Source organism: Dunckerocampus dactyliophorus, chromosome 21, assembly GCF_027744805.1.
Source record: "Dunckerocampus dactyliophorus isolate RoL2022-P2 chromosome 21, RoL_Ddac_1.1, whole genome shotgun sequence".
NCBI classification, from domain to species: Eukaryota; Metazoa; Chordata; class Actinopteri; order Syngnathiformes; family Syngnathidae; genus Dunckerocampus; species Dunckerocampus dactyliophorus.
In genome coordinates, this window is record NC_072839.1 from 674,094 (window position 1) to 688,178 (window position 14,085).

General features: G+C 43.5%; 1 protein-coding gene across 2 annotated transcripts in view; it reads right to left on the reverse strand.

The window, feature by feature from the left end:
- The window catches only part of adarb2 (adenosine deaminase RNA specific B2 (inactive)), a 240,929-nt gene that overhangs the window by 157,900 nt on the left and 68,944 nt on the right, over positions 1-14,085 (reverse strand). Inside the window, exon 1 of one of the 2 annotated variants that reach the window (XM_054765975.1) lies at positions 3,646-4,080. The exons of the other annotated variant lie outside the window; for it this stretch is intronic. Coding sequence (XP_054621950.1) covers positions 3,646-3,748 — 103 coding nt within the window. The 5' untranslated portion in view covers positions 3,749-4,080. Of the gene's footprint in view, positions 1-3,645; positions 4,081-14,085 lie in introns of those variants that run through there. 2 annotated transcript variants of the gene reach the window in all.

Sequence of the window (14,085 nt, forward strand, 5' to 3'; positions counted from 1 at the left end):
AACACCACCTGTTGGCTTCATGTTGATTTGATCTGTCGTTACTCCTTTCGTCCCAACAAGAAGCTTTGGATGAATGGGCTCAGAAAATATCGGTTAGTTGCAGCCCAAAAAAGTTGCAGACAATAAAGTCTTTTACATGCACAATGTTTTCCTTCCGTGGATAATGATCTAGAAAACAAATGGCCGCATTTAGTTAGTTGCTGTGATAGGATGCTACCATTATTGGCATGTTTTTATTTGGAAGATTATTTTGCAGTGGACAGGAAGTGGCAGGTTTGAATGCTGTGTGAGTAAACAGTGGTTATGCTGCTGCTGATGATGATGATGAAGTCAACATAAACGGAGCTTTTTTCATAGAAATGGCCCCTTTGGGCTCCAAATGTTCTGCTGAACACGTTCTCGTAAGAAGACGACGATGGATGAGGTGGTGCTTGCGTGACATAAGCGGGTATACTGCGTTTGGTTACATACCCTACTCGCTCGCGCGTGAGAGAGAATGCGGCCGCCGGTCCCCGCTAATGGTTCTGGCTGTGGCCCCTCTTGAGAGAGCAATGACCCCCATCCTCTCACCGTGCCCCGCACCTGCCGTCCTACACTCGACCCCTCCGCCGCCCCTCGCTCGGAGGCAGAGTGTAAACAATAATTGCAACATGAATTATATTCTCCTGTGTTTTTTTCCGCCTCCCCGCCATATTCCCCTCTGGCGGCGCTGCTGATGATACGCTGATTTACTGTACTGTACACTGTGGGGGTGCAGGGTGATAAGTCTGCTTGTAAAAGAATAATGTTAGACTATAAATCTCTGCTGTGCATATTGTTTGGTATAAAAAACACATGAATATGTGGTCCATATGCCACAGATAAAAGGAAAGGGAAGGATAAAAAGGTCATGGATGGAATGGATTGACAGACGCGATGTGGCAGACAGTCGCCCTGCGTTGCGCTACCACAGGCTTTGCGGCACTTTTTACCCAGATGTTCCCGCACGTCAGCAGACTGTCACATATTTGAGATTTGTGACAGCAATACGGCACAACCATTCCGTGGGGACGTAAGCATAAATCCCAGCGCTGTGATTAATTAACAGGCAGGTATGCAGCATGTCAATGAATCCTTGTTAAACACACACGCATGGGCAGCTTTAAGGGTCAGCAAGCGTGCGACGTGCACCCACACAATGCAGACCTGGACAGCAAGAACATTTTCATCCTGAACTAACGCCATCATCGTAGCTCCGCTGCTTCTGTAACCTGCAAACTCTCCGAGAAGCGAGGAGCGAAGAAATTAGCAGAAGCAGCAGGAGGTTAGAAATCAGCTCTCCACCTCTTGGATACACACACACTGGCGCTTCCTGTGAAGCCATCTACAAAATAATCTGCAGCCGTTTCAAAGGATTAAACCCCAAATGCCATGCGGTAATCCTCCAGGACTTTTCCTGCCTTGAGGTCCATGAAAATTATTGTGTGAAATTTCCAGATGAAGATGATTTGGTATTTTGTCCGTCTGCAGCCAGTAAGAGACTGCGGATAAAGACGGGGCGGGGGCTCTGTTCAGCTTTGTGTTATTTTTGGTGGACTTCAAACACAGCACAAGTCATGACCTCTGCCTTCATTTGCAACGTTTTCCTTCCCAAAACCTTCACCGGAGTGAAGAGCGGACCGCACCGTCGTCCGTTTCAGTTTTTGAGGAGTCAGCGGCTACGGGCGCTTCCCGAAGACACACTTCATTTCCAACGGGGTGCCTGAACCGGCCCCTAATGTTCCGTGTTATCAGAATGAATCAGCAGCGCTGATGAATGAGTGGTGGGGAAACACGCTGTGAAGGCCTGACAGCGAATGTGCGCGCATTGTCTGATATTCATATGCAATGCTTAATGTTGTGGAACCAATTCTGTCATTTCCATTATGTAAATACATTTGCCTCAGTACTATATTTTAATGTATTGTCTCCCTTGTCTCAATTATTTGGGCTATTAAAAAGCGAGAGGTTATGGAAATGAGCCGCAGTTTGACGACATGTGCTAAGTGTTTATGAAAGCTCGTTACACATTCTGTTGCATTGGAACACGTCAACACACTCCCGGTGCCCAAAGAAGTACGGCGTCAGGGTTCATTAAGCATTCCAAAAATACAAATAGAAGCATGATCCGTTAGCAGATAAATGCATAAAATAAATGTCATTTTACTTAGCCCTCGACTCAATAGGCCGTGTAACGGGTAACGTGCTGCTAATTAGCCACAACAGCGTATTCAATTTACAGTGGAATCTTTTGTGAGGCATCGAAATATTTGACATTAATATTGCATCACTTTTTTGTGAGAAAGAAAAGTGTGGGTGAAAAATGACTGGGTTATAGCAAACATATCTTTAACACACAATGATGCAGGATATTTCATATAGGATTTATCATATAGAATATATTATATAGGATATTTCATATAGGATTTATCATATAGAATATATTATATAGGATATTTCATATAGGATTTATCATATAGAATATATCATATAGGATATTTCATATATGATTTATCATATAGAATATATTATATAGGATATTTCATATAGGATTTATCATATAGAATATATTATATAGGATATTTCATATAGGATTTATCATATAGAATATATCATATAGGATATTTCATATAGAATATATCATATAGGATATTTCATATAGGATTTATCATATAGAATATATCATATAGGCTATGTCATATAGAATATATCATATAGGATTTATCATATAGGATATTTCATATATGATTATATAGGCTATGTCATATAGGATATTTCACATATGATATTTCATATAGGATTTATCATATAGGATATTTCATATATATATTTCATATGATGCATCCTGGCAGGTTCAAAGGTGATTGAATGTAAATACTGCCATCCTGCAGGTGCTGCTGTCATGGAACATACATGTTGAAATGCACGTAACAAACACAGTAGACGCGTGGAATGATTTCCCTTTTGTGTTGCATCATGTGAAACTTACACCGAGGCTACAATTTCAACTTGAATATTGTTCTGATGTTTCCATCTCTTTGAAACTTTATTTTAATTAAGTCCACAATGTGGAGCCTTTAATGGGCTAAACAGTTGCTTTGTGTAATTATTACACATTACTAATTAAAAAGGATATTGCTTGTTTGGCATTTAAATACAACAATGGCAGCCTTTTTCCCTTTAAAAGCTCGCTTTAGTGAAGTGACTTCATTTGGGATTTGAATTGGGTTCATTTGCTGAATGAAATTTAGATTTAGTCATGGAAATGATATGCAGCTTGCAACTTAGCCATATTTAACTTGCAGATTCAAGGTTCATATTCAAGATGATCTTTTTTTATCAAATAAAAGCACTTTAAAAGGGAATGAAATGTAAATGCGTGATTGTGTCATTTATGGAACAGCTACTTTCAACTTTATTATCTCCATCCAAACTGCAAGCATTTTAATTTGAGGCATTTCTTTCTTACTTTCTTTCTTAACTTTGCAGAAGACAATAAAAGAGACGCAGACGGAAAGAAGCGCCGATGGTCGCCGACTTATTGTCGTCAAGGTGCGCACGACCTCTGCGTCTCTTCCGGTTCAACAAAAGACGGTCGGAAAGACAAAGAAAAGTTGTGTACTTTACCCTTTCGCTTCGATCTCCTCCTCCGTCTCCTTTTCAGCTTGCATTTCACCTGGCCGCCTTGAGCCCCCGAAGCGCGGCTGTTGTTTCCAAGTACGGACGCCATCTGCCTTTTCCGGGAACCACTCGTCGGAAGAACTTTGTGGTCGGACTCTTCTTTTTCAATGTTCGACTTTCAATTTCTGCCCTCCCCTCACAAGAAGACACGGAGGAGTGTTGTCTAAGCTGCCGGTATCATCGCAACCCCCCAGGAAGTCCGTGTGTGCTCGGCAGCGCTCAGCATCGCCGTGCGGCTTGCAGTCCTGCACTCGCCTCTCTGCACATTTAGGCGTCAGCTACTTTGGATTCAATCAAGCACGACTTGTGACGCCTATCTAGTCCTCTGCCAGCTTCCTAATTAGGCTCCAGCATGGCAGCTGCGACACCACCAGCACACCCACTTACTTACCAACACCCCTTATTTCCCCTTTTTACCCTTTCCCACTTTCTTTCCTGCAAGGTCAGAGGTAGTAGACGAGTGAGCCAGCAGGATTGAATGCAAGCATACATTCGTTCATTCATTCACCATGTCATTTTGCCTGTTGGCTCATCTAACAAGAAGCTTATGATGAGTTAGCTTCAGTTCAGGGGTGTCCATGGCACATTACAGAAATAAAACCAAATAAGAAAAACAACAACAGCAAAAAGTGTGTCTTTAAAAAGCCTGGGATATATTTTTACATGTACAGCGTATCGTTTGCATAACTATGAAATATGAAATACAGCAGCAGCAATGCAACAATAGGACCATGATGGGTCGGCAACTTTTTTGTTTTTCAGATTTTCCCGTCAGGGTCGCCACCCAGAACATCACAGGAGTGGTTTGGCTGAGGAGTTTAGTTTAGGGTTCAGCCGTTCATCCACACAGAAACGGTGTTCTGGGGAACTGAAACTGGGTCTTTTGGAAAACGGCCTCCTGAGTGTGAAAATGTGAAAATGCTCGTCGTTTCCGTGTAGACGACCCACTTCTTTCTGAAAAAGATGATGTCGCTGACCCGTTGCCGTCACATGACCAGTGTGGACAAGAATGTTGTTTCTAATTGCCAAAACAAAATCAAATCACAGGACCTTCCTTAGTTTTGACACCGGATGCCCTGGCATTGACTCTGGACACTTCCAAAGGCCTTTAGGGCCCGAGCCAGCGTGCCGCACCACACCACCAGGTCACTTTTGCAAACAGTAGTTATTTGCAAGTCTAATGTGGCTTCATGGTTTTGCAACAAGTCTGTTCTATTTTAGTGAAAGTCTACACTGTGAATGCATAAGAGTAGAATCCATGTTGGTGGACCAGCGTGCTGCCTAAATGGGCTGCCCTGGAAATGAAACACTCAACAACACCCGGCTTCAATAACCGCATCCCCTCAGGTGTTGGTACCCTTAGACCAAGGTGTCCAAACTGGAGCATGCTGGGGGCCACTTTGATACAATCCAACGCATGTCGATGCTAATCTATCTGAACAAAACGTTCACTTCTTAGCTTTGTGTGACAAAGCAAATGAGTGTGATATCAAATAATAGAAGGGCCCCCCGGGCTGCACTTTGCACAATATCATGGTTTGATTATTGCTCTCTCAGAAAGAAAGAATGAATAAATGGTGGCAGACTTTGGTCTATTCTTAGTCAAATCATATGGAAAGCCAAGTGATGTGTAGTATTGTGGTCACTAGGCGGCAGTAATGCTCACATGACATTACCTCAACACTGCATGAAGTCATGAAGGCATCCATGGCATGTCCCACATGATCACATGATCAAAAAAAGTTCTACCATCACGTGTGGAAGTGGTACATTTTTGGCTTCTTAAGTTTAAAAGAAATACATTTGAGGCTAACTGGTTAGCTCGGTAGCTTGTTTGCTTGCTAGCTCACTAGCTTGTTGGGTAACATAATAATAGGAGTGTAAAGGTGTTATTTCATGTCTACAGGGCTCTAATAATGTTTAAAAAACATAGTTGGAAAGTAATAAACTGGTTTTCCTTGTTCAAACTACAAAAATATTTAATTTATTCCAATAAATTTCCATCTATTAACATTGAATCCTATATGACAGAAAATCTTTTAACACAGTCGAGTCTGAAACCAATTAACCACTAAACGAGGGACGAGTGTATTGAGGCTGTAGTAAGTTTAGTGTGATAATTGTCTGGCGCATTTAAACGTAAAGAAGTTAGCTCTGAGCCTCAGCATTTGGCATTTATCATATTTTTGTATTTGTTAAGAGCACAGCTGGAATTGCCTTGGTAGGCGTGTGTCTTAGAATGTCAAGGTTAGCTCTGAGCCTCAGTCTATGCAGTTAACAGCACTGTTGGACTAGAAAGAATGTACATATTGAGAGTGTCCAGTGTAGATCCTGTTAGAGTTTGAGGTGTTTTAGCTGCTGGACTGCCTGCCACTAGGCTGCGCTCTCATCTCATCTCTGAGCATGTTGACAAGCTCCTATTTCCCACGAGGAATCAGGAAACTGCAGTAAGTTTGCATTAGCTGGGTTACCGCTACATTGGTGCGACGCCTGCAGTGATGCGGACTCTGCATCGGTCTGTTGTGGTGAAGAGGGAGCTGAGCCGAAAGATGAAGCTCTCAATTTAGTTGTGGATCTACGTTCCTACCCTCACCTACGGTCATGAGCTTTGGGTAGTGACCCAAAGGACAAGATGGCGGGTACAAGCGGCTGAAATGAGTTTTCTCGGAGTAGAAGCGCTGCTCCTCCGCATTGAGAGGAGACAGATGAGGTGGCTCAGGCATCTGGTCAGGGTGCCTCCCTGGGGAGGTGTTCAGGGCATATCTGACCGGTAGGAGGCCTTGGGGAAGACCAGGGACTCGTCGGAGAGTCTCACTGACCTGGGAACACCTTGGGATCCGCGGGGAGGAGCCGGATGAAGTAGCCGGGGAGAGGGAAGTCTGGCCTTTCCTGCTTAGGCTGCTGCCCCCGCAACCCCACCTCGGATAAGTGGTAGAAGATGATGGATGGATGGATGGATGGATGGATGGGTGGATGGGTGGATGGATGGATGGATGGATGGATGGATGGGTGGATGGGTGGATGGATGGATGGATGGATGGATGGATGGGTGGATGGATGGATGGATGGATGGATGGGTGGATGGATGGATGGATGGAAGGATGCATAAATAGATGGATAACCCGCTAAACTCTGCCTAAGTCTCTGCCGCTCCTTTCTTTAGTTTGGTTTTAGTCAAAGTTGGTTTGTTGGGGGTAAATAACTGATATGGAAAGAGGCTGCATATTTTCTGCCATCTGAAACATTTGCTGCTCTGGTCCATTTTGACTTAATTGATGGTTGTTATTTTTGCTTGATTATTTTCTGATCGAGAAAGGAAAGGTCTTTAATGCCATCCCTACTTAGACGTAAGCTGGGAGAGGAAAAGATGCGATGGACAGTTCTGAGCAATGGAGGCTTTTCTCTCCTTGTTCATCTTTTGTCCTCTGAGATTATGGATTTGAAATAAATCAGTCTCTATTCTAAAGGCCCACAGGGTTTCTACTCACAAAGGAAGCTGAAATGATGTTCAATCGAGCATTTTCCCGCAGTAACAAATGGGTTACATCAAATGCATGTTTGATAATCTCTTGAAATCAAATGCAGCCAAATTCAGCTTCATCATGGCAGCGTCTGATTCGAGTAGAAGCACAGACAGCGTATGTGTGGCCATCAGCTGCGGCTTTGGTCGTGTGGTGGGGGGGTTTGCATGCGACCTTCAGTGTGCAGGCCAGAACTCCACTGACAGCGTGGACAGTGTGTTCCAGCTGCAAACTTTGAATTTTCTGACATTTTGGCATTGCTGTGTGAAAGCGGCATGTCAGGGCTATCAGAAAGCATTTGCAGCTTGCCTAGCTGGAGGTTATTCTTTTATTTCCTCTAATGCAGAAGGTCAGGTGGTGGGTGTGGGGAGAAGGAAGCACTGCCGGACATGCCCTCAGCTATCGCCATAAATGGTTTTGTTTCTGTTTTTTGTATTTGTGGCACCTAAACACGCAAGATGTACAAGTTGCAACTCTGCTTGAAGGCATCCTGCACTCATCAAGTGAAGAGTCAATCCAATGTGCAGAAATAACAGCAGGATGTTTGCTGATGTCAGACTAAAAAGTCCTTTTATGGAGCTGTTATTGGATGGAAACATTCCCACCCGGGCCTTCGGGCAGGAGAGCGAGGGGAGGGAGGGTGTCGGGGCCGTGCGCCTGCCTGCCGCCTGCCCTCAGGACGCCCACAAATATCCATGTAAATTGCAGTTTAAGAGAAATCAATACAAGTGACAAGTTGCCAATGCCGCTATCTGGGACAGTAATGAAGGTGTGCTGGCGGGGGGCCTGAAGTGCACATAGATAACGGCAAACAGACTGGGTGGGGCAGGTTACACGCATATGCACACACAACACAACCCAACACACAACAAGGTCACTAGTTCTTACATCAACGCCAAGCAAGGTAACAAAACTACCTGACTTTTCCTTAGACGTCTCCATCAGTGTCTGACAAAATTGGGTGTGTGAAATTTGCAAAAGAACACCAAACATGGGACATTGAAAGGTGGAAGAAATGTGTTCTCCCTGGGAGGTCCTGATGGCTTCCAACGTTACTGGCACGACAAGGAGATCCTGCCTGAGATGTTTTCCACACGGCACAGTGGGCAATGGAGCTTCAGATTGTGCAGGGGTCTTAAACGGCAGCTGGCAGCTATGTGGAGATGTTGCAGGGGGCATCCCTCATGAATGAAGGCCGTTTACCTCGTGTGTGGTAATGACTGCCTTTTGCAACAGGACAACGCTGCGCTTGACAAAGAGGAATAAGCTCACTCTTTTGGACCATCCTGCGTGTTCCCCTCACCCAAATCTATTGGAGAACGGGGATGGACGGCAAGGGAAGTTCACAAAAATGGACATGAGTTCCAGATAGTGGATGCCCTCGGTGAAGCCACCTTCACTGGCATCAAGCATGCCCAAACCCGTTTTTCACCCCGTGAACACGAATGGCACAGCTAATCATTACCCGCTCCTTTTTCCAACATTTTATTTCTATTTTAGGCAGGTTTTGGGTTTATTTGCACTGTGCTCTTAAACTTTTGATCAGCTCATAAACAGCCTGTTTCATTTTCAAGATTCAAGAGAGTTTTATTGTCATGTGCATGGTAAAACAGCAGTTATACTATGCAATGAAAATCTTATTCTGTTCATTCTCCCACGAAAAGAAAGAAAACTGCTTTGCAATAAATTGCTGACTCGAATACTTTTTGTCTCACTCCTGTTTCTTCTTTTTGCATTTTGAAGCTCTACTTAGAACCTCCTTAAGACCAGTGTATGCTCGGTAGATGTCTGCCTAATAGTGGGAGAGTAGAAACAGTACATTAGGACGCTGATGTATGTTGCTGTGAAGGCATGGTGAGTGTTTGTGTTCAGCCAGTCGTTTGATGTCATATCTGTGGATTAAAGAGATGTTAAAGTGAGATTAAAGTCAACGCATGGTGGAAACGCTCGCTTTTTTCCATCGTCAAATCAGCCACCTGCCATCTAAGATAAGGGGGCCAATCAGTGCTCCACTCAGACACATTTACAGCGCATTTGATTCCAATGAAAATACAGTATATCCGTCATGAATGTATTTAGCCTAACTGAAATAGATGGTGGACATACTCTTGATATGCTGTCTGATGTACTCCCCCCCCCCCCCCCCCCCCCCAGAGTCAGTGATCATACAGGTACAGTGCAGTGCTTCACAATAAATGTCACCAATTTCTAACATTTTAACCCAAAAGAAAGTCCAGTTCCTCCAAATGTTCTTCTAAACTCCACAAATAGCAGAATGCTATTATGTTGTATTTGTTGTGAGAGCAGGTCAGTCTGCTTATCAAACCTTGCAGCCAAGTTGCAGAGATGGAAGCCTGAGAGCCCCTTCCCCCCTCCCCATTCGTCTTTGGGAGCATATTGACTTGAAGCTTTCACTTTGCTTTTTCCAAGGTGGGGCTTTGGCGATGGTGTTGGTGGGGGGGATTAGTTGGCTGTGGTCTTATCATGTGTTCAGACGGCCAACCGGGAGAAACGTGTACCTTCATCTCCCCAACACACTTTGCTTTGCTTGCTCCGCTGCTGCAAACTAATCGTTCTACACTGGAATATACCTTCATATCATATATTAAAGCAGCTATACTGGACTAGAACAAACACTAAAAGAAGTAGTCACGTTACAATGAAAAAAAAGAGTAAATGTCCAAATTCCCAAACAAACCAGCCAGTCTTCACGAGAAAGCCGACATGCTTTAACATGACTACTTATTTGCTAAAGCTACTTCATATGCTCAATGAACTATTTCATTATTTGTGAAACTTACCACTGCGATTGGCTGCCCTCCAGTCCAGGGTGTACCCAGCCTCTCGCCAGAAGTCAGCTGGGATAGGCTCCAGCATACCTTGCCACCCTGATCGGGATAAGCGGCATAGAAAACGGATGTATGGATGAAACTAATCGCTGTACAAATTTTCTGCAGAAGGTTTATTCGACTGTGCCTTTCACACAGAACACAGCAAAGTGGGACATTGCCGCATGTGTGCATGCATTCACACGAGGATACACTGCACCTTCCCGCCAATGCAGCCTGTATGACACTTTACACGTTGGCTTGAGCAACTTTAGGAATATTAGCACACTTGTAAAGGTGACTTTGGTCAAAGAAGTCATTGTTGGTTCCGGGATGCCCTGAATTGCTTTTCCAAAGGAAAACTTGGAAAGTGACATTGAAAACTTCACTTTGAGAGACTGTCACTGCAGTCAGGGGGGGAGACGTTCTCGGGCCAGCCTTCCTCCAGCACCAATCTTCTTTGGATGGCTTGTTTTCTCCCCGCAACCTCCCCCACCCTTCCTAATTGACACCCATTAATCACATGAAGTCTTGGGGAGAATGGTGTGCCCGGCTCCCGTCTTGGCTGACCCCAACATTTGGAGAGTGAAGATAAAGATGATGCTCTGACAGCTCTGAAATAGCTCTTTTTTCCTCAGGTCAGCATTTAGGGGGAATATGAATATCATTATACAATAAAGAGAGAAAACAAATGAGTTCTTTAAGAATGGCTGAATGTCAGTGGGTTTTTTTTAACCTTTGTGTGGCTAAATTGGCAGGCTAGATTTCAAATGAACATATTAGCAGCACAATTGTATTGGGAGATCATCTTGCCTCCTTCATATTACAGCTGCATTAGAATGAATACAATCCCCTTTAATTGTTTAGATCTGTGCTGATATTGCTTTATATTGGATTTTTTCATTTCACAATCTATGTGCTCTTTGTGAGGCTGCATTCCAATCAAAATGTCTCTGTGAATAGAAGCTAACATATTGCCCTTAATGTGTGTGCTTTAGTACAATAGAGCCATTGTGTTGAGTGGGGAGGGGGTGCTTATCAGTGAAAGACAGGAAAGGAGAAATGAATAGAATAAAAGTCAATTCCATCTCTGTTTTGAAAAGAGATTTCTCCAAATAGAAACCTTGCTCAAGTACAGATGAACTGCAACACTTCAGATTATGAAATCACCAAGGACGTACAGTATTTGCAAATCAGAAGTAGCTACTGCATATTTCTACTTGGTCGTTTTCACAAGAGAAACTTTGGAAACATCAAAAAATTGTTGGGGCCATCCCAATCTCATCTGCATCCAACACAACACCGTTAAAAATCTTAGCGTTGACTTGCAGTCAGAAAAAAGTCTGATTCAAAGAGCAAACAGTCCACTGATTTTCATGTTAGAAACCATTCCTAAGTATGACGAGTAGTAAAGTTCTTGTGCTATTTCTTCTCCTTCGCCTTTCTTCCTGTTTCTTTGGACCGTGTTGCCATCGGAGAACAAATGAATGATCACACTAGTGAAAAGGTTTTCAAAGTGTAGTAAAAAATAAGAGCATTCCAGCGCTGGACTATCCTCACTGAGGAAGATCGAAGAATGAAAGTACACAGAGTTTATATAGCAGTTGCCCCGTCCCTCGAGAAAGTCAAAGTTAACCTTGTGTGAGAGACACTGGCTCAAACTGGTTCTAACTATGCTGATAACGTGTCTCTTTACTATCGTGCCCCCTCAGTACTTTTCCATGCCTTTCTAGTTGTGCTATGTGAGTGGGGGGGCGTCATGAAAGCACTCCGATAAGAAGCTACTAGACTCAAATACACCAAGCTATTAGCTGTTAATATCTGCCATGTTCTTTGGACATAGTAGTCTACTGCGGGGTCAAACTGTGCTTTGAAAGGACAATTTGAACATTCCTAACTATATTACAACGTACTCCACAAAGAACTAAAACCCTCAAAATAAGGTAGAACCTGCTGTGTTTTGAGAAACGAGATGTAAGACCATGTATGACCATGTGATGCATGACCACCATCAGTGCCACCATGTCACGGAAAGGTAGGACATATTCCACAGTACATTACTACATCATACTACACGCCACCATAGTTGCATTGCTGAGCTACTGCAACAAGTACTAATGCTGCTGAACAACATAGCAGACATGTTGGATGATCAAAATAAGGAATAAACAGCACAATGACATGAAGTACGTGAAGGAAGTGATGACTGATCATGCATCACTTTGGAAACAAGTTGATAGACTGCAAGAAAAAGCAGATGCTTTAACAAAGCAAAACGGTGACGTTACATCAAAAATGATGTGTAAGATTGATCATTTGGATCAGTCCATGCGCAGAAGCCTCGTGGTCAAATCATGGAGACGATTATTAGCCAAAGCTAAGCAAATTGTAGGTCATTTTTTAGCCTAAATGTAACATTTTCACACATAAAAATAACGAAATGAACTAAAATACAAATACAAGGCTTTAAGAAGACGATTCCATCTGTGAATGTAGTATTCTACATTGGTCACTAGGTGTCAGTGATTGCTTGGTGAGACAAGCACCAGACAACAACAGGCTTTTATTGCAGCTTTAAATGATTCCACAACAGCACAATAATAATAACATAATAATTCAACTCTGAACCCCCGACGTCACTTCCTGTCTGCCATCCATTCTTCTCCCCTACTAGCACCGGAACACATTTACTGTGACACACACGAGCAGGAGTCTTATTTTCTCTTATTATGTCTACTAGAGTATATAGGGTAATAGGGGTGTTATTTTATATCTAGAGGGTTCTAATAATGTTCAAAAGGTTTTCTATGCGCTACCAAAATATTCCATTTGTAAATATGGAATCCTACTGGGCGTAAATTCACTTATCTCGGTCGGGTCTGGAGCCAATGAGCCGACATAAACGAGGGATTACTGGGTATGGATGTACTTTCTTCTTGTTTTTAGTGATGAGTTCAGGTGGCTAGAGCCTGAAGGCGCAGAGGCTGGTTGTGCCAACTGAGATCAAGCTGAATTGTACATTGAGGGTTGGGGGTGTCAGACGGGTGCACTCCTGACCTCTGGGATAGCAAATGTCACCGAAGTACAGCTTATGAAATTCAAATCTAGCTCCCCCACTACTATGCTGTGGGCATAATTCAGTGCCAATATTTGAGGTGCGTGCACGTGAGAGCACACACAGGAGGGCAAGAACATGACAGTTTAGTTCTCATCAAACATCCTGTTCAATCTGATAGCACCTCAAATCCTTCTCCCAGGAGCTGCCGCATATGAAAATGAGTCAATAAAAGCAAACAAAAGGCCTCGGCTGTCAGGCAGCTCTTGGGTTGCCAGCTCCCTCCAAAAGAAATAAGGGACACCGTGTTGACAGCGCCTTCCAACCCGACTGTTTTTTCTTCTTCTGTCCCTGCGCACTGTCGCCAGTGCGTTCATGTGAACAGAACAAAGACACTCGCATCTTCTTCCGCTGTGGGACACATACGTAAACAAGATGGCCGCTGGAGACAAATATAACGCCGAGCACGTTCACTTTTCTCATGCTTTTTCATTACAGGACAGTGTGAAACAGTATAAATTCAGTGTCCAGGTTTATGATTGTGAAAAAAGGAGTTGTAGAAAATATTCTTTGGTGAGCAACTCAACATTAGCTAGCAAACGACTGCTAGCTCACAAGCTGCCTGTCGGACACCCCTGTGATAACATCACCATCTTAAAAGTGGACACGCTAGGTGTTTATGTTCAACAACTTAGACGCACAGCAAGTGTTTTGAAGACAAGATATAATCATGATAATAGTAACAAGACAGCAAGGTTGTTAAGCGACACCTTAATCAAGTAAGTTAGCATGTAGCCCATCAACTTGATAGTCACTTGTAGCTCCCCCGTGGGACAAAAACGAGCGTGTTAATGTGTTAAAGAGAAAATGTCACTGTGGTTAAAAAAAAGTCACATTCGGAGGCCAAAGACCAGAGACCAGGCAGTAAGCTGGTAGCTAGCTAGTTAGCTGCTGCCAGTGAGGCAGAGTGACCGCCAGACAA